This window comes from Lathyrus oleraceus, chromosome 4 (genome assembly GCF_024323335.1).
Source record: "Lathyrus oleraceus cultivar Zhongwan6 chromosome 4, CAAS_Psat_ZW6_1.0, whole genome shotgun sequence".
Taxonomy (NCBI): Eukaryota; Viridiplantae; Streptophyta; class Magnoliopsida; order Fabales; family Fabaceae; genus Lathyrus; species Lathyrus oleraceus.
In genome coordinates, this window is record NC_066582.1 from 433,228,949 (window position 1) to 433,249,656 (window position 20,708).

The following is a 20,708-nucleotide window of genomic DNA, read 5'->3' on the forward strand; positions in this document are numbered from 1 at the left end:
ATTATTTCAATGAATATATAAATCACTCCATAATCTGCTAGCCTCAAAATCTTACAACAATGGTGCCACAACTCTCACTTCCCCTTGCGGGTATCAGGCTAAACTGCATTACCACTAGACTTACAATCCCTATGAAATGAAGACAATACCTATGGTAGGGATTCGTGAGAAGCATTCGAGGGACATTGATACTTTGTCGCCACGAGGAAAGCCATCATTGGTTTGATATAGAGTGAATGGATTTTCTCGCAAGCATGCAAGTTGGTAGGCAGGCCATATTAACTGGTCCTTCAGAAGATTTTTTTCTTAAACTACTTCACCTTTATAAACCACGTGCTTAAGGAACTTTGAACCACTATAATCCAAACATATTTTGATACCATTTGTTGCAGACTATTAATGACTCAACTCCTTATATATATATATATAAAGTGAGTCATTCGAACATTTCCAATTTTCAATATAATTTTTTTTTTATTTACTAAAACTAGTAAACGGAGTTTTAAATTAATGTTTTGGGATTAATATTAAATGTTTGCTACATGACACTGAAAATATAACACGGTGTCTTTACACCGTAGCCCCTATGTGACACAAATTTCAACATACATAAAAAACGACAATAGAAGAAGCTTGATTATGTGATTTGCAGATTCAAAAAGAAGACAGAGTCTAGAGAGAGAAATTCTGTAGAGAGAGAAAGAAAGAGAAAGGGGGCGTGTGTAGTTAAACGCGAGTGTGAACTGTGTCACTTTCCTTCCTCATGAGTTCTAAGCAATTCCCAGAAATTTCCACTACTCGTTCTTTTCTTTTTCTATTGCAACACCCATATTGCAATAAAGGGGGTTATTATAGATCCAAAAGGAATTAATTGTTCGAACTTCTCTCTATTTTCTTTTTTTTCCAATTTGTTTGTATCTGTTTTATTTTATTTGAGGTTTCTTGTACTCTTGTTTCAAAATTTGTGAATTTGTTCCCTTTTATCCTTCGCTTTTTCTATTATCAAAATTTTAAAAATATAATTATGATAATGTGATATTTGGTGGGTCAAATTATTTTATATACACTTCAAAACTCTTCAAAGTAATAGAGAGAAAATAAAAAGAACACTTAATAGATTTAGATGTTTGGAAATCTAATCACAAAATGCAAAACATTTTTCTTCTCACTTTAAACAAGTACATGAAATACACTCCTATGTTTTAACTTCTTACTCATAGGCGTAGATTCTCACTCAACACAACTCCGGTGATTGAATGTGATGACGATCTTGAATAGCGTTCCAGCAATGATAGTACCCTGGCAGCTTTTCTCCTTAGGTGGCCGTCCCCGTATACATTCATGCCAGTAAGATGGAATAGACGCAATGTAGCCATTGAGCCATAGGATTCAACCATTTCTTTTGAGACAAACACCAATATCCACATCTACACCGTACTGTATTTCATATGGTACAATATACTTTATTTATTTATTATTTCTACACTGCCCTTACATATCTCGTACTTGAATGACTATGAACCGTTATATTTTTTTCTTAAACTACTTCACCTTTATAAACCTCGTGCTTAAGGAACTTTGAACTACTATAATCCAAACATATTTTGATACCATTTGTTGCAGACTATTAATGACTCAACTCCTTATGTTAATGTCGAGTTCACCACATCATCCAGCATGATCGTGAATTATTCACTCTATAGATGGAATATACATTTTTAAGTTTCCGATTGGCTTAACCCACATCATATATATATATATATATATATATATATATATATATATATAAAGTGAGTCATTCGAACATTTCCAATTTTCAATATAATTTTATTTATTTACTAAAACTAGTAAACGGCGTTTTAAATTAATATTTTGGGATTACTATTAAATGTTTGCTACATGACACTGAAAATATAACACACGGTGTCTTTACACCGTAGCCCCTATGTGACACAAATTTCAACATATATAAAAATAATAAATAAAGAAAGTATATTGTACCATATGAAATACAGTACGGTGTATATGTGGATATTGGTGTCACTAAATCATTTCTCTTACTATTAAAATGCCAACAAAATAAAGTAATGTGAAAGGAGAGGCTGACACGCTACAACATGTAATGGTCGAATATGGACCAAACCAAAGGTTAGCTGTTTGGTGAGAAGGTAAAGCATTTAAGATAGGAAAGACTATTGAGTTTTTTGAATACATACTGACACGTATTGCACAGAGATATATGTCATGCCATGAATAGGGATTGCAAAATAGGTTGAGTTGGCATTTAAAATTTCGGTAAGTGCAGAAGAAATCATTTCTTCAAGTGTTTAAAATAGTACTAGAATAATGAAGTGGAACTAGCCGTTTCTAAATACCATCTTTCGTGGCGGTTGTTCATTAGGAAATCATTTGTGGTGATTCACACTATCCCCTATAATAACTGTTCATAGCTGAGATATATAGAGACAATTTTAAAGCGCCGCAATGAGTCTAGAGTAATAAAGGAAGCAGTTGATTTGCTCTATGAATTGCTTCAAGACCGTTCTGGTTGGAATAAAAGTTTCTGCGAAAAACTTTCTGAGCATTCCACCACGGTTAATTACCTTGTTACCATTCTAAACGGACCTGTCAGCGATTCAATTGAAACTGCAGAAAAGATTTTGACGGAGCTTTAAAATTGAGAGGTGTGTGATTTGATCTGAGTTGTTAGCTGAGTTTGTTGGTGGAAAAGGAAAGGAAAGATGTCATCACTGGGAACTTCAAAGGTGATTCTAGAGATCACCAAGTTTGGGGTTTACGTTACTGTACCCATCGTTCTTATGTACGTTTATGCCAGCAATACCGACAACACCCTCCACAAGTTCATCGGAAAAGTAACTTCTCTCCATCTCTCTCACACACTCTCTATGCCTTTTTTTTCAATTTCTCTTATCGTGTTTATTCGCTTACTTTAATCCACGATCACAAAACTTAGGGTTATGCTACAAGTAGATTTTGAAAATTTGGTTTGAATTAGCTTCCAAACAATCCTCTTCTAAATTGCATTTTCTTGTTATCATGTTGCAGAAATCATACGTTGAATATCCCAAGGATATACAAAAGCCACCACCACCAGAGGAGCTTAGAGAGATGGCGAGGGAGATAACTCGCAAAAGGAACAACCCCTGATGCTTCTTGTAGGTTGGTTGTGCTTTAGTGATTATGTACTAGTATCTATATCACTTTAAATGTGCCATTGTTATATATAATGTTCAATGACTTCTAAGCATTTTCAATAAAAGGTTTTTTTATCCTTATTTGCGAAACTCTTAAGTTGTAACATATTTTTACTTTCTTTCTGGGATGTTAGGGATTGATTCAGTGTTGTCAAATATTGGCCATGGCGGATATTGGTGGCACTTTTTTGGCTCTCTACCATGGCCAAGTTTGGGAAGGATGGTGCGCCCAATATATCAGATTTTTCACTCTCTTCCATGGTCTGCCATTGATAACACTGGATTGATTATAGACTTTGAACTGAATGAGGTTGATGTTGAGTTATGGTTACTATTGACTAATGTTGTCAAATAGCGGCCATAATGGATAACTATTTTTCTACGGTACACTATTAGTATAAAATATTTTCGAACAACAGCACTGTATTTGATCAAATTGCTATTTTCTATGATTGACAACATTGTTACCAACTTGAATTCTAAGCTTTTGCCTGGTTACTTTCCTGACATATAGATAATTTGGGATTACCGGTGAGCAAAGATAATAATTTATTGTTTCATTCAGTCTTTAAGGATTTGTGATATGAGTTTCTGTGAATGACAAAACTATTGCAGTTCATCTTCTTTATTTAAAAGGTTGTATATCTATATCTCTTCTTTATTAGTTGATATATCATATATGTTGTTATGGTATCAATTTTTTTAAGTCTATTAAATTGTTTTTTTTTTTCTATTCTTTTTTCCAACTTATTGTTTACCTAGCAATGGGAACACCTTTGTTATCTGCATGTTAGAATCGCAGTGGTTGCAACTTAGATGCAATATTCAGTTTGTTTTTGTTAGCTTGAATGATTCTCTTTTAGTCTCTATCCTTCCCTTCTTTCAGTTCAATGACATGTTCTCAAATTTTTATGCTTCCTAGAGGACTCCATGAGAGGAATTTGATTGCAGGGAAACGAGAAGCAATTTTTTGGTGTTTTGGTTTCAACTATCATACTCTGCATAATAGAAATGTGGTTTGAGTAAAAAACTCGAGACTACAAACCCCTTACCATGGTTGGATTGGAACTCATACCGATAGGTACAATTTTGGTTGTTTTAACTAGCCAGGTTGTGAGAACAGCTAATGCTGCAAAAGATGTTCTTATCGACAAAGAAAGTTTTAATATCCTTTCGAAACACCAGTCCTAAAGGAATTGCAGATTCAGGAACTGAATGAGTCACAAGCTGCAAGGGTTGCTCTGGAGTCTCTTGAATCAGATGTAAAACAAGCAAGTAATTTGGTCGAGGAGTACAGGAACAGCGGCCGCTTTTACTTACTTATGAAGTGTCGTTACATAGTCAAGGAAGTTGAACAAGTCATTAGGGATATCAGAAGGTCTCTAGCTGCATTGTCTCTTGCAAATACTGAAGTCATATCAAGAATTTCTGATCAAGTCAACAGACTACAGAGTGGGATGCAAAGGGCCGAGTTTGAGGCTTCACAATCTCAGCATGACATTTTTGATAAGTTGAACCATGGAATTAAGGAGCCAAACTTAGATCAAGCTTTTGTGAACGATATGCTCGAAGAGATGGCAAGGCCAGTCGGGGTGCTAGTGGAGCCTTCAGAGATCAGCAAAGAGATAGCAAGCATTAGGTGGGAAAAAGAAGAAGCTGCAAACAGGAAAGAAATAGCAGAAGTTATATTTTTAGAGCAGATCATTTTGCTACTCTCTCAAGCTAATACAACAAGTGATTTCGAAGAAGTTAAGAAGCAATATTTTCAAAGGGTTCAGGTAATAGAAAGATATGGTTCAAGGGAAAAATATATTCCGCCACTTAATTCTTTCCGTTGTTCGATAACTAAAGTTGTTATGGTAGATCGTGTCAGTCTTTGCACCGGTACTACATGTGAGAGATCTGCCATCGAAGTTTGGTTTGATGATGGCAATATGACTGACCCAAAAACGAAAGAGGTTCTTGAAGATACTACCTTAAGGTCGAACATTCGGTTAAGAGAATCCATAGTAGAGTGGAGAGAACTTAATTACTGCTTCAGAATAAAGTCTATCAGGGAAAACTTATTATCTAATTCTGGCTTATTATTGCATGAGTCCTTGAGTCAGATGCAGGCTCTCATAAAAGAGAATTAGATTAATAAGGATTGGATTTCTATAGGAGAACTTACTAATATTATCATCTCCATCCTTGGGAACTCTGATTCTATTGATGTCAAGATGAAGATCTTGATTATTTTGAAGGGTGTTGTTCAGGGGCATGCAAGAAACAAGGTAAACAATCTTTATTTTTCATTTAAGCTGAGCATAAATTTTTTACATATGTTGCACTGAGATGTAGACATTCTACAACTAGTTTTAAATTCGACATTTGCATAATATTTTACAGGAAAAAGTGGTTGAATCTCAAGGATGGCAATACATTATTTCCTGCTTACACAATGAATCTAGAGTAATAAAGGAAGCAGTTGATTTGCTCTATGAATTGCTTCAAGACTGTTCTGGTTGGAATAAAAGTTTCTGCAAAACACTTTATGAGCATCCCAGCACGGTTAATTATCTTATTACCATTCTAAACGGACCTGTCAGCGATTCAATTGAAACTGCAGAAAAGATTTTGACGGAGCTTTTTGAAACAGACGAGGAAAACATTTGCTTGCTGTTAAGATTGGCTGGTACAAAGCACTTGTTGACGCATGATTCAAGGTAGCAAGACATTCTTTTCCAGTTCGTCTTTGTTGCATTGATTCATGGGCAATGTTTATATAAATTCTTCTTTTCATGGTGTACGTAATTGCATATGGGAAGTCTTTTCTTTTAGTTTTTGTCTTATTGCTGTGTTATGCTCCAAATAAAACATTTGTGCCTTACTTTTCCTTATTTGATTTTTAAGGATCGAAGTCTTCAAGAATGTCAATGGCTAAAGCTATAATCAATTTCAATTTGGAAGAATCAAATTTAAAACTCCTTGGCGAGAAAGGAATTATACCTCCTTTGCTAGAAATGCTATCCGGAAGCATTGAATCGAAAGAATTGTCATTATCAGCATTGGTCAAACTAGCAGGAGTTCATGCCAATAAGGGAATTATTGCTGCATATGGAGGTGTCCCCATTATTCTAGATTTAATGTTCTCCCTTCGGACACGGGCGTTCATTAGCATTAAATGCTTTGAAATCCTTGAGAAGCTTTCTTCTTCTGATGGAATTGGTTTCTTTATTGACGGAGAAGGGACACAACTCGAGTTAGATAACATAATCACCAATTTGCTAGCTCTACAGCAGCTTCCTAACTCAGCTTAGTAATTCCATAAGCCTGCATTGTGTGCTCTTCTCGGAATTTGCAAGTTTGAGACAGGTTTAGTTAAGAAGGCGGTTTTGGCAGCGCACGGTGTATCACTAATTCTTCCCCTTCTTGATTACTCTGACTCAGAAATCAGGGAAACTACCATTACTCTTCTCTTTCTTTTCTCCCAACTTGAACCAGAAGGAGTTGTTGAGTACCTCTTCAGGCCTAGAAGACTTGAAGCTTTAGTCGGGTTTCTCGAGAATGACAAAAATAATGATGTACAAGTAGCTGCTACTGGTTTACTAGCTAACCTTCCTAAATCCGAACGAAAACTCACTATGCAATTAATTGAGTTAGGTGGCCTTGATGCAATTATAAACATTTTGAAAAACGGTACAATGGAAGCAAAAGAAAATGCTCTCAATGCACTCTTTAGGTTCACAGATCCCACAGATATCAAGTTACAACGCGATTTGGTTAGACGAGGAATATATCCGCTGTTAGTAAAATTCTTCAACACTGGTTCAATGACAGCAAAGGCAAGAGCAATAGCATTCATTGGTGATCTTTCCATGAGCACTCCAAAGCTCACAGTTGTTTCAAAATCATCATTTTTCCGGTGTTATCGATCATCACAAGCTCCTCTATGCTCGGCACACGGAAGTGTGTGCAATATGAATTCCATATTTTGTCTTTTGGAAGCAAATACATTACCTGGCTTGATTAAGCTGTTACAAGAGGAGGTTCATGCAACTGCTTATGAAGCCATACAGACACTTTCCACGTTGGTTATAAAAGACTTTCCTCAGAGAGGAGCTTGTGTTTTGCACGAATCGAATGCAATGAGACCCATATTGAAAATTTTAAACTGGGGAAATGATTCTCTCAAGGCAGAAGGTCTTGGACTCTTGGAGAAGGTGTTTGTCTCAAAGGAAATGGTTGAATCATATGGCTCAATGGCTAGATTGCGTCTATTCCATCTTACTGGCATGAATGTATACGGGGACGGCCACCTAAGGAGAAAAGTTGCCAGGGTACTGTCATTGCTGGAACGCTATTCAAGATCGTCATCACATTCAATCACCGGAGTTATGTTGAGTGAGAATCTACGCCTATGAGTAAGAAGTTAAAACATAAGAGTGTATTTCATGTACTTGTTTAAAGTGAGAAGAAAAATGTTTTGCATTTTGTGATTAGATTTCCAAACATCTAAATCTATTAAGTGTTCTTTTTATTTTCTCTCTATTACTTTGAAGAGTTTTGAACTGTATATAAAATGATTTGACCCACCAAATATCACATTATCATAATTATATTTTTAAAATTTTGATAATAGAAAAAGTGAAGGATAAAAGGGAACAAATTCACAAATTCTGAAACAAGAGTACAAGAAACCTCAAATAAAATAAAACAGATACAAACAAATTAGAAAAAAAAGAAAATAGAGAGAAGTTCAAACAATTAATTCCTTTTGAATCTATAATAACCCTCTTTATTGCAATATGGGTGTTGCAATAGAAAAAGAAAAGAACGAGTAGCAAAAATTTCTGGAAATTGCTTAGAACTCATGAGGAAGAAAAGCGACACAGTTCACACTCGCGCTTAACTACACGCGCCCCCTTTCTCTTTCACTCTCTCTCTCTATACAAAACTTCTCTCTCTAGACTTTGTCTTCTTTTTGAATCTGTAAATCACATAATCAAGCTTCTTCTATCGTTGTTTTTTATTTCTCGCTGTCCCTCACATACACAACGCCCATATGGTTTGATCTGAATTTATTGCAACACCCATATGGTAATAAATTAGGTTGGCCTAGCCCGTTGAATTGAGAGATGTGTGATTTGATCTGAGTTATTAGCTGAGTTTGGGTGCGGAAGGAAAGGAAAGATGTCATCACTGGGAACTTCAAAGGGGATTCTAGAGATCGTCAAGTTTGAGGTTTACGTTACTGTACCCATCGTTCTTATGTACGTTTATGCTAGCAATACCGACAACACCCTCCACAAGTTCATCGGAAAAGTAACTTCTCTCCCTCTCTCACACACACTCTCTGTGCCTTTTTTTCAATTTCTCTTATCGTGTTTATTCGCTTACTTTAATCCACCATCACAAAATTTAAGGTTATGCTACAAGTAGATTTTGAAAAGTTGGTTTGAATTAGCTTTCAAACAATCCTCTTCTAAATTGTATTTTCTTGTTATCACGTTGCAGAAGTCATACGTTGAATATCCCAAGGATACACAAAAGCCACCACCACCAGAGGAGCTTAGACAGATGGCGCGGGAGATAGCTCGCAAAAGGAACAACTCCTGATGCTTCTTGTGGGTTGGTTGTGCTTTAGTGGTTATGTACTAGTATCTGTATCACTTTAAATGTGCCATTGCTATGTATAATGTTCAATCACTTCTAAACATTTTCAATAAAAGGTTTTTCTATCCTTATTTGCGAAACTCTTAAGTTGTAACATATTTTTACTTTCTTTCTAGTGTTAATCATATTTTTAATCCCAATATATGTAATAATAATGATTTTATAATTCTTTTTATATATCTTAATACTCTCTTTTGAATATGAATTTCACAACCGACAACAAAGATGGAATTCAAACTAGTGTGAATTAATTTTTTTCCTGTATACTTGTTCACTTTCAAGAAGCTTCATCAACAAAACTTTGAAGTGGGTCAAAAAAATTTGGACTAGTTTTTTGTTTGATATGAGTATTCAATACGGTTTGGTAATAGTAATAGTAAATGTTTGTAATGGACACCGTGTGAACTACGAATATTTGCTTCTTTCAATTGTTTCTGTTGTTTTATGAAATTTTCTGCAATGAAAGGAACATATTATGATTAAGTAAATGAGTCAACGTTTGCAATTTCATTATCACGCCAAAAATCAATTCTTCATTGCATGAAGTCATGGACTGTTTATATATATATATATATATATATGAGAAAATGTGTGAGAATTCTTGGGCAAAGAAACTTTCCATGAACCCAGGAAATATTAACTAAAGTCATTAATGAAATGGTAAGCTGCTTTATGTCTTTCTTCTGAGAGGTAATTCTACCTTCACACCTCTTTCATAAGTATTTTTATTGAATTTATTTAATGTCCTTCCTTGACATTTCTGGGATGTTAGGGATTGATTAAGTGTTGTCAAATATCGGCCATGACGGGTACTGGTGGCACTTTTTTGGCTCTCTATCATGGCCAAGTTTGGGAAGGATGGTGCGCCAATATATCGGATTTTTCACTCTCTTCCATGGCCTGCCATTGATAACACTGGATTGATTATAGACTTTGAACTGAATGAGGTTGATGTTATGTTGATGGTGAAGACATGCATGTTGAGTTATGGTTACTATTGACTAATGTTGTCAAATAGCGGCCATAATGGATAACTATTTTTCTGCGGTACACTATTAGTATAAAATATTGTCGAACAACAGCGTTGTATTTGATCAAATAGCTATTTTCTGTGATTGACAACATTGTTACAAACTTGACTTCTAAGCTTTTGCCTGATTACTTTCCTGACATATAGATAGTTTGGGATTACCGGTGAGCAAAGATAATAATTTATTGTTTCATTCAGTCTTTAAGTATTTGTGATATGAGTTTCTGTGAATGACAAAACTATTGAAGTTCATCTTCTTTATTTAAAATGTTGTATATTTATATCTCTTCTTTATTAGTTGATATATCATATATGTTGCTATGGTATCAGTTTTTTTAAGTCTATTTAATTGTTTTTTTTTCTATTCTTTTTTCCAACTTATTGTTTACCTAGCAATGGGAACACCTTTGTTCTCTGCATGTTAGAATCGCAGTGGTTGCAGCTTAGATGCAATATTCAATTTGTTTTTGTTAGCTTGAATGATTCTCTTTTAGTCTATATCCTTCCCTTCTTTCATTTCAATGACATGTTCTCAAATTTTTATGCTGATGAAGAAGCATTTTTATGCTTCATAGAGGACTCCATGTGAGGAATTTGATTGCAGGGAAACGAGAAGCAATTTTTTGGTGTTGTGGTTTCAACTTCCATACTCTCCATAATAGAAATACGGTTTGAGTAAAAAACTCGAGACTACAAACCGCTTACCATGGTTGGATTGGAACTCATACCGATCAGTACAATTTTGGATGAGATATATAGAGACAATTCTAAAGAGCCGCAAAACATAATTCATTACGCCAGATTATTGAATTTGAGATCATATTAGGGGCAGTTTGCCATTAAAAAAACATATAGTTTCAAAAACAATACTAGTTTCAAAGTAAAATTATATTATAAGTACAACATATATCTGAAAATTAATGGTTGATGAATGAATTGTAAATAAAATTATGCAAGTGGATCTTCAGAAATATCTAAGATCCACGTGTTACAAACTATCTCGGTCCACTATAGTATAATCACGTGGAACACGTGGGGGGTTTTAAAAAAGAGGCAGAAAAGTGATTAGGAAGCCTAGGGAAAAACGTAGGTTGGCTATAGATGACCTCTATCACCAAAATAAAACCCTTCAAGCCAACATCCACAACAACAACAACAACATGAAGACAAATACCGGAAGGGAGCAGATGTCATATTAGGTTCACACTATCCTCTCAATTCAACGGGTTGGACCAACCTAATTTATTGCAACACCCATATAGTTTGATCTGAATTGAGAGCTGTGTGATTTGATCTGAGTTGTTAGTTGAGTTTGTTGGTGGAAAAGGGAAGGAAAGATGTCATCACTGGGAACTTCAAAGGTGATTCTAGAGATCGCCAAGTTTGGGGTTTACGTTACTGTACCCATCGTTCTTATGAACATTTATGCTAGCAATACCGACAACAACCTCCACAAGTTCATCAGAAAAGTAACTTCTCTCCCTCTCACACACACACTCTCTGTGCCTTTTTTTCAATTTCTCTTATCGTGTTTATTCACTTACTTTAATTCACGATCATAAAACTTAGGGTTATGCTACAAGTAGATTTTGAAAAGTTGGTTTGAATTAGCTTCCAAACAATCATCTTCTAAATTGCATTTTCTTGTTATCATGTTGCAGAAATCATACGTTGAATATCCCAAAGATACACAAAAGCCACCACCACCAGAGGAGCTTAGAGAGATGGTGAGGGAGATAGCTCGCAAAAGGAACAACCCCTGATGCTTCTTGTGGGTTGGTTGTGCTTTAGTGCTTATGTACTAGTATCTGTATCACTTTAAATGTGCCATTGCTATGTATAATGTTCAATCACTTCTAAACATTTTCAATAAAAGGTTTTTCTATCCTTATTTGCGAATGACAAAACTATTGCAGTTCATCTTCTTTATTTAAAAGGTTGTATATCTATATCTCTATATTAGTTGATATATCATAGATGTTGTTATGGTATCCATTTTTTAAGTCTATTTAGTTGTTTTTTTCCTATTCTTTTCTCCAACTTATTGTTTACCTAGCAATGGGAACACCTTTGTTCTCTGCATGTTACAATCGCAGTGGTTGGAGCTTAGATGCAATATTCAGTTTGTTTTTGTTAACTTGAATGATTCTCTTTTAGTCTCTATCCTTCCCTTCTTTCAGTTCAATGACATGTTCTTAAATATTTGTGCTGATGAAGAAGCACTTTTATGCTTCATAGAGGACTCCATGAGAGGAATTTGATTGCAGGGAAACGAGAAGCAATTTTTTGGTGTTGTGGTTTCAGCTTCCATACTCTGCATAATAGAAATACGGTTTGAGTAAAAAACTCAAGAGACTACAAACCGCTTACCATGGTTGGATTGGAATGCATACCGATAGGTACAATTTTGGTTGTTTTAACCAGCCAGGTTTGAGAACAGCTAATGCTGCAAAAGATGTTCTTATCGACAAAGAAATTTTTAATATCCTTTCGAAACACCTGCTTGATATTGCACCAGACCTAAAGGAATTGCAGTTTCAGGAACTGAATGAGTCACAAGCAGCAAGGGTTGCTCTGGAGTCTCTTGAATCAGATGTAAAACAAGCAAGTAATTTGGTCGAGAAGTACAGGAATAACGTCCATTTTTACTTACTTATGAAGTGTCGCTACATAGTCAAGGAAGTTAAACAAGTCATTAGGGATATCGGAAGGTCTCTAGCTGCATTGTCTCTTGCAAATACTGAAGTCCTATCAAGAATTTCTGATCAAGTCAACAGACTACAGAGTGAGATGCAAAGGACCGAGTTTGAGGCTTCACAATCTCAGTTTGACTTTGTTGACAAGTTGAACCATGGAATTAAGGAGCAAAAATTAGATCAGGCTTTTGCGAACGATATGCTCGAAGAGATAGCAAGGGCATTCGGAGTGCCAGTGGAGCCTTCATAGATCAGCAAAGAGATAGCCAACATTAGGTGGGAAAAAGAAGAAGTTTCAAACCGGAAAGAAAGAGCAGAAGTTATATTTTTGGAGCAGATCATTTTGCTACTCTCTCAAGCTGATACAACAAGTGATTTCGAAGAAGTTAAGAAGCAATATTTTCAAAGGGTTCAGGTAATAGAAAGATATGGTTCAAGGGAAAAATATATTCCGCCACTTAATTCTCTCTGTTGTTCGATAACTGAAGCTGTTATGGTAGATCCTGTCAGTCTTTGCACCGCTACTACATGTGAGAGATCTGCCATCGAAGTTTGGTTTGATGATGGCAATATGACTGACCCGAAAACGAAAGAGGTTCTTGAAGATACTATCTTAAGGTCGAACATTCGGTTAAGAGAATCCATAGTAGAGTGGAGAGAACTTAATTACTGCTTCAGAATAAAGTCTATCAGGGAAAACTTATTATCTAATTTTGGCTTATTATTGCATGAGTCTTTGAGTCAGATGCAGGCTCTCATAAAAGAGAATTTGATTAACAAGGATTGGATTTCTATAGGAGAACTTACTGATATTATCATCTCCATCCTTGGGAACTCTGATTCTATTGATGTCAAGATGAAGATCTTGATTACTTTGAAGGGTGTTGTTCAGGGGCATGCAAGAAACAAGGTAAATAGTCTTTATTTTCATTTAAGCTGAGCATAAATTTTTTACATATACTGCACTGAAATGTAGACAATCTTCAACTAGTTTTAATTTCGACATTTGCATAATATTTTACAGGAAAAAGTGGTTGAATCTCAAGGATGGTGATACATTATTTCCTGCTTACACAATGACTTTAGAGTAATAAAGGAAGCAGTTGATTTGCTCTATGAATTGCTTCGAGACCGTTCTGGTTGGAATAAAAGTTTATGCGAAAAACTTTATGAGCATCCCAGCACGGTTAATTACTGTAGAAATATATTGTATATTTCCTTATATTTATGAGAATTTCATATGCTGTGTTTATAGACTGTATAAGGCAGGATTTGAAAGAGAAATCTGACCTAAGAATCAGGGGAATTAATTTCCCATGAATGCTAATTCTAATTACAAAAAAGAACAGGAAATAATAGCTAATTAATTACATTAATCCTAATCCTTAATGAGCTGTACAAACAGAATCATTTGATTCTGTATTGATTATTCCATACTCCCCCTCAATCTGGGTGGTAGATGTCTATCATACCCAGATTGGATCTGATATTCTCGTATATGTTCCTTGGAAGGGCTTTTGTTAGAATGTCTGCAGTTTGCTGGCATGATGGAATATGATTAACACTTATAATTTCATGATCAATTTTCTCCTTGATGAAGTGTCGGTCTATCTCCACATGCTTTGTTCTATCATGCTGTACCGGGTTCTTAGCAATGCTAATAGAAGCCTTGTTATCACATAATATCTTCATGGGGTGATTGGTAGGAATTTTGATCTCATCTAGCATTCGCTTAAGCCAAATTCCTTCACAAATACCTTGTGACATAGCTCTGAATTCTGCTTTTGCGCTACTCCTAGCCACAATAGATTATTTGTTGCTTCTCCAAGTTACCATATTACCCCATACAAATATGCAATAGCATGTAGTTGATTTCCTGTCAGATAAACATCCTGCCCAATCAGAACCGGTGTAGACTTTGATGCCTTTGTTTGAGTTCTTTTGAAAATAAAGTCCTCGGCCTGGCGTACCTTTCAGGTACTGGAGAATTCTGTTCACATTTCTCATGTCAGTTTCAGTTGGATTTGACATATAACGACTAGCCATGCTTACAGCAAAACCAATGTCTGGTCTGGTGTGAGTTAGATAGATTAGTTTTCCGACTAAACTTTGATATCTATCTTTATTAGCTGGTACATTCTCATATTCACTCCTTTTTACTTGTTCTATGGGAGTATTGGCAGCTTTGTATCCAAGCATACCTGTTTCTTGAAGTAAATCCAGAGTGTACTTCCTTTGAGAAACTGAAATACCATTCTTTGTTCGTGCAATTTCCATCCCTAGAAAATACTTGAGTTGTCCCAAGTCTTTGACTTTAAATTCTTTTGCTAGAAGTTTCTTTAACTGGTTGACTTGTTCATCATCGTCTCCCGTAATTACGATATCATCAACATAGACAATAAACAAAGCTATCTTCCCATCCAAAGAGTGCTTTACAAACATGGTATGGTCTGTTTGACATTGAACAAAACCATCTTGCTTGACAAGTTTTGTTAGTCTATCAAACCATGCCCTTAGTGATTGTTTGAGGCCATATAGAGATTTACGAAGTCGACACACCATGTTGGCGGTTCCAGGTGATTCAAGTCCCAGAGGAATTTGCATATATACCTCTTCTTCTAACTCTCCATTTAGAAATGCATTCTTTATGTATAATTGGTGTAGGGGCCAATCTAGATTTGCTGCCAAAGATAGTAGAACCCGGAAAGAATTGAGCTTCGCAACAGGTGCAAACGTCTCCTCATAATCCACCCCATATGATTGTGTGAACCCTTTTGCAACCAACCGAGCTTTGTACCTGTTTATACTCCTATCAGCATTGTGTTTAATTAGAAATATCCACTTGCATCCTACTGCTTTCTTCCCTTCTGGTATAGCAGTGATCTCCCATGTGCCATTTCTTACAAGTGCTTAAACTTCTTCTGTTACATCTGCTGCCCATTCAGGTTTCTGCAATGCTTCTTGAATATTATTTGGAATTTCTATGTTGTCAACAGCTGCTACAAAGGACTTGTAACTTTGTGATAGTTTTCCATAGGAGATATATTTTTCAATAGGGTGTTTAGTGCAAGTTCTAACCCCTTTTCTCATAGCAATAGGAATATTAATATCTATTGTATCAACATGTTTAGAGTTAGGAAGAATATTACCTGTGGGAACTTCATTTTCTAGAGTCTGGTTTGACTCATGGCCTTGCATTTGAGCTTTGCTTGACTCTACCTCCTTCCTTTTATAACAAAAACCCTTCCACTTGCCTGTTTTTGGATCACAATCCTGTTGAGATGTGGTTGAAACTATAATTGGTTTTGTTTCCGTCATAACTTCTGTTGTCCTTTCACTCGGCTGAATGTTTGAGGTCTGGTCTGGTAATTTTTCAACTGGTTTAGGCATAGGTTCGGCTGATTGAGTGTTTCCGGTTTGGTTTGGTAAGATTTTGTCATGTTCGGTTAGTTCAAGAGGCAAAAGTTGGTATTCTGAATTTTCTATATGCTCCCCATGAATACCAGTTTTGGTGTAATAGGGTTGATTTTCAAAGAAGGTTACATCCATAGTGTGATAAAAAATTTTGGTATGGGGAGAGTAACACCTATATCCCTTTTGGTGAGGAGAGTAACCAAGAAAAATGCATTTGATAGATTTTGGGTCTAATTTGCTTCGGTGAGGGTTGAGGTTATGGACAAAAGTTGAGCATCCAAATAATTTTAATGGAATAGAGGAAAAGATTTTGCTGGATGGAAATAGGTTTTGAAGTGTGGAGAGTGGGGTCTTAAAGTTAAGGATACGGGAGGGTGTTTGATTTATAAGGTGAGTTATTGAAAGGACAGCTTCTCCCCAAAAGTGTTGTCGGACATTTGTGGCTAACATGATTGATCTAGTCACTTCCAAAAGGTGTCTATTCTTCCTTTCCGCAACTCCATTTTGTTGGGGAGTGTCCACACACGAGCTTTGGTGAACAATTCCAACCTTTTAAAGATAGGAATTTAGAGCAAGGTTGTAATACTCACGACCATTGTCAGTTCTAAGTATCTGAATATTGCTTTGGAATTGTGTTTGTACCATCTTATGATAAATTTCAAATATTCTCCCTACTTCTGATTTTTCCTTCATTAGAAACACCCAGGTAACACGTGTGTGATCATCAATAAAGGTGACAAACCATCTCGAGTCTGTAATGTTGTGGACTCGTGATGGTCCCCATACATCACTATGAATTAATGAAAAAGGTTTTGAGGGTTTATAAGATTGGGGTGAGTAATGGTTTCGAGTATGTTTAGACAATTGGCAAATTTCACACTGAAAATGTTCCTTGTTTTTATTGAATAAAGAGGGAAACATTTTTTCCAAGTATATGAAATTTGGGTGGCCTAATCTATAGTGCCACATCATTACAGGATTATTATCACTTGAAACTGCAGCTGCAACATGACAATTATTCTTGAGTTTTTCTTCTAATTTTTCCACTTGAAGGAGGTAGAGTCCATCACACTCTTCAGCATTGCCAATCGTCTTCCCCGACTCCAAAGTCTGAAATTCACACAAGTTAGGGAAGAATTTAGTAACACATTTCAAATCTCTTGTAATCTTGCTAATAGACAGCAAGTTACAGTCCAGTTTAGGCACATACAAAACAAAGTCAAGTGTAATATTTGGTGAAATGATAATTGATCCTTTACCCATGACCTTAGAATGTGTACCATCAGCTATTCGAACATTATAGTTATAGGGACATGGAGAATAACTACTAAACAAAGTAAAATCTCCAGTCATGTGATCTGAAGCCCCTTAGTCAACAATCCATGATTTTATTTTTTCCTTACTAGTGTTTAGAGCATGTAAGTAATTACCTCTTTGAGCCACTACAGCAGTACCACCTTTTTCTGCAGTTAACATGGTTCGCTGAAGAAGTTTTTGAAGAGCCTCCATTTGTTCTTTGCTAAAAAGAGATGAGTTAGAGTATACCTCAGCTTCTTGATTGTTAAATGGTGTGTTACCTCTTCCCTCCTTGCCTTTGAAAAATTTGGTCTCTGAAGGTTTTCCATGTATGATCCAACATGTTTCCTTTGTGTGGCTTGGTCTCTTGCAATGTTCACACCAGGGGCGGGTTTTCTTTTGTGGTGGCCGAGGCTGATTCCCTCTTGCTGCCATTGCAGAGCTCTCGCTGTACGGAACTGAGCTAGGTGTTCCCAACATGATTTTCTTCCTGCTTTCTTCCCTTCTCACTTCTGAAAAGGCTTCTCGAATTTTGAGAAGTGGCTTGGTTCCAAGGATCCTTCCACGAACTTCATCTAGGTCCTTGTTTAGCCCCAATAGGAACTTATAAATCCTATCTTTTTCCACCAGCTCCTTATATTTCATTTGATCTTTTGTACAACACCATGTAACCTCTTCATATATGTCGAGTTGCTGCCAGTGTTTGTTAAGTATATTAAAATACTCAGTAACAGAAGATTCTCCCTGTCGAAGGTCATGAAGAATGCTTTTAATCTCAAATATGACAGATGTATTATCAACATTTGAGTATGTTTCCTTCACTGCATCCCATATCTATTTTATAGTGTCATAGAACATGAAATTTTCACCAATTTCGTTTGTCATGGTATTGAGCAGCCATGACATTACTTGGCTGTTCTCAAGTTTCCATTTCTGAAAGTTTTTGTCTCCTCTTTTGGGACATTTAGAATCCCTCGTTGTGTAGCCTTCCCTTCCTTTTCCTTCGAGGAAGATCTTGACTGACCTTACCCATTGGGTATAGTTTTGACCATTTAATTTATGGCCTGTGATGAGGTGAGTGAGCCCTTCGTGTGAACTGGTCGGAAATGATCCAGTCTCCACTTTGATCGATTCATCAGATTTGGGATCCTCCAAAGTTTGGCGGCGCTAGGTTAGGGATGGTTCAGATCGTGCTCCGATACCATGTAGAAATATATTGTATATTTCCTTATATTTTATGAGAATTACATATGCTGTATTTATAGACTGCATAAGGCAGGATTTGAAAGAGAAATCTGACCTAAGAATCAGGGGAATTAATTTCCCATGAATGCTAATTCTAATTACAGAAAAGAACAGGAAATAATAGCTAATTAATTACATTAATCCTAATCCTTAATGAGCTGTACAAATAGAATCATTTGATTATGTATTGATTATTCCATAATTACCTTGTTACCATTCTAAACGGACCTGTCAGCAATTCAATTGAAACTGCAGAAAAGATTTTGACGGAGCTTTTTGAAACAGACGAGGAAAACATTTGCTTGCTGCTAAGTTTGGCTGGTACAAAGCACTTGTTGATCGCATGATTCAAGGTAGCAAGACATTCTTTTCCAGATCGTCTTTCTTGCGTTGATTCATGGGCAATGTGTATATAAATTCTTTTTTTCATGGTGTACGTAATTGCATATGGGAAGTCTTTTCTTTTAGTTTCTGTCTTATTGCAATGTTATGCTCCAAAATAAACATTTGTGCCTTACTTTTCCTTATTTGATCTTTAAGGAACGGAGTCTTCAAGAATGTCAATGGCTAAAGCTATAATCAATTTCAATTTGGAAGAATCAAATTTAAAACTCCTTGGCAAGAAAGGAATTATACCTCCTTTGCTAGAAATGCTATCCGGAAACATTGAATCGACAGAATTGTCATTATCATCATTGGTCAAACTAGCAGGAGTACATGCCAATAAGGGAATTATTGCTGCATATGGAGGTGTCCCCATTCTTCTAGATTTAATGTTCTCCCTTCGGACATGGGCGTTCGTTAGCATTAAATGCTTTGAAATCCTTGAGAAGCTTTCTTCTTCTGATGGAATTGGTTTCTTTATTGACGGAGAAGGGAAACAACTCGAGTTAGATAACATAATCACCAATTTGCTAGCTCTGTAGTAGCTTCCTAACTCAGCTCAGTACTTCCGTAAGCCTGCATTGCGCACTCTTCTCGGCATTTGCAAGTTTGAGATAGGTTTAGTTAAGAAGGCGGTTCTGGCAGCGCAAGGTGTATCACTAATTCTTCCCCTTCTTGATGACTCTGGCTCAGAAATCAGGGAAACTGCCATTACTCTTCTCTTTCTTTTCTCCCAACTTGAACCAGAAGGAGTTGTTGAATACCTCTTCAGGCCTAGAAGACTTGAAGCTTTAGTCGGGTTTCTCGAGAATGACGAAAATAATGATGTACAAGTAGCTGCTACTGGTTTACTAGCTAACCTTCCTAAATCCGAACGAAAACTCACTATGCAATTAATTGACTTAGGTGGCCTTGATGCAATTATAAACATTTTGAAAAATAGTACAATGGAAGCAAAATAAAATGCTCTCAGTGCACTCTTTAGGTTCACAGATCCCACAGATATCAAGTCACAATGCGATTTGGTTAGACGAGGAATATATCCTCTGTAAGTAAAATTTCTCAACACTGGTCAATGACAGCAAAGGCAAGAGCAGCAACATTCATTGGTGATCTTTCCATGAGCACTCAAAAGCTCACAGTTGTTTCAAAATCATCATTTTGCCGGTGTTTTCGATCATCACAAGCTCCTCTATGCTCGGCACACGGAAGTGTTTGCAATGTGAATTCCATATTTTGTCTTTTGGAAGCAAATGCACTACCTGGCTTGATTAAGCTGTTACAAGAGGAGGTTCATGCAACTGCTTATGAAGCCATACAGACACTTTCCACATTGGTTATAGAAGACTTTCCTCAGAGAGGAGCTCGTGTTTTGCACGAATCGAATGCAATGAGACCCATATTAAAAATTTTAAACTGGAGAGGTGATTCTCTTAAGGCAGAAGTTCTTGGACTCTTGGAGAAGGTGTTTGTCTCAAAGGAAATGGTTGAATCCTATGGCTCAATGGCTAGATCGCGTCTATTCCATCTTACTGGCATGAATGTATACGGGGACGACCACCTAAGGAGAAAAGTCGCCAGGGTACTGTCATTGCTGGAATGCTATTCAAGATCGTCATCACATTCAATCACCTGAGTTGTGTTGAGTGAGAATCTACGCCTATGAGTAAGAAGTTAAAACATAAGAGTGTATTTCAATTTCTCTTATCGTGTTTATTCGCTTACTTTAATCCATGATCACAAAACTTAGGGTTATGCTACAAGTAGATTTTG

At 36.3% G+C, this 20,708-nt stretch overlaps 4 protein-coding genes and 2 pseudogenes across 11 annotated transcripts in view; all 6 read left to right on the forward strand.

The window, feature by feature from the left end:
* The first annotated feature begins 2,115 nt into the window (after window positions 1–2,115).
* The window catches only part of LOC127075885 (uncharacterized), a 33,898-nt gene continuing 15,305 nt past the window's right edge, over window positions 2,116–20,708 (forward strand). The window contains exons 1-3 of one of the 8 annotated variants that reach the window (XM_051017392.1): window positions 2,117–2,873; window positions 3,067–3,176; window positions 12,139–12,180. In XM_051017392.1, the coding sequence (XP_050873349.1) occupies window positions 2,742–2,873; window positions 3,067–3,168 (234 nt within the window). In that variant the 5' untranslated portion in view covers window positions 2,117–2,741 and the 3' untranslated portion in view covers window positions 3,169–3,176; window positions 12,139–12,180. Of the gene's footprint in view, window positions 2,874–3,066; window positions 3,844–4,137; window positions 4,285–12,138; window positions 12,182–20,708 lie in introns of those variants that run through there. The other 7 variants (XM_051017390.1, XM_051017391.1, XM_051017386.1 and 4 more) reach the window with 7 other exon arrangements.
* On the forward strand, window positions 4,139–7,748 carry LOC127075881 (U-box domain-containing protein 44-like; annotated as a pseudogene).
* On the forward strand, window positions 8,373–9,010 carry LOC127075886 (uncharacterized). Its single transcript, XM_051017394.1, has 2 exons — window positions 8,373–8,519; window positions 8,712–9,010. Exons 1-2 carry the CDS (start codon window positions 8,388–8,390, stop codon window positions 8,811–8,813), a joined length of 234 nt encoding a protein of 77 aa, XP_050873351.1. The 5' UTR covers window positions 8,373–8,387; the 3' UTR covers window positions 8,814–9,010.
* The window catches only part of LOC127075884 (uncharacterized), a 28,527-nt gene continuing 18,944 nt past the window's right edge, over window positions 11,126–20,708 (forward strand). Inside the window, exon 1 of the mRNA XM_051017384.1 lies at window positions 11,126–11,207. The gene's annotated coding sequence lies outside the window, so the exon portion shown is untranslated. The remainder of the gene's footprint in view (window positions 11,208–20,708) is intronic.
* On the forward strand, window positions 11,238–11,748 carry LOC127075888 (uncharacterized). The gene is made up of 2 exons (XM_051017396.1): window positions 11,238–11,369; window positions 11,562–11,748. The coding sequence occupies exons 1-2, from the start codon at window positions 11,238–11,240 to the stop codon at window positions 11,661–11,663; spliced, it is 234 nt and encodes a 77-aa protein (XP_050873353.1). The 3' UTR covers window positions 11,664–11,748.
* Window positions 12,272–20,601, forward strand: LOC127075882 (U-box domain-containing protein 44-like; annotated as a pseudogene).

What these genes read in the sequence shown, in the direction of transcription:
- LOC127075888 (XM_051017396.1), top strand. Translation starts at nt 11,238, where the DNA reads ATGTCATCACTGGGAACTTCAAAGGTGATTCTAGAGATCGCCAAGTTT. An exon ending in TCCACAAGTTCATCAGAAAA is followed by an intron (nt 11,370 to 11,561) that starts GTAACTTCTCTC and finishes ATCATGTTGCAG; the next exon opens with AAATCATACGTTGAATATCC.
- LOC127075886 (XM_051017394.1), top strand. Translation starts at nt 8,388, where the DNA reads ATGTCATCACTGGGAACTTCAAAGGGGATTCTAGAGATCGTCAAGTTT. An exon ending in TCCACAAGTTCATCGGAAAA is followed by an intron (nt 8,520 to 8,711) that starts GTAACTTCTCTC and finishes ATCACGTTGCAG; the next exon opens with AAGTCATACGTTGAATATCC.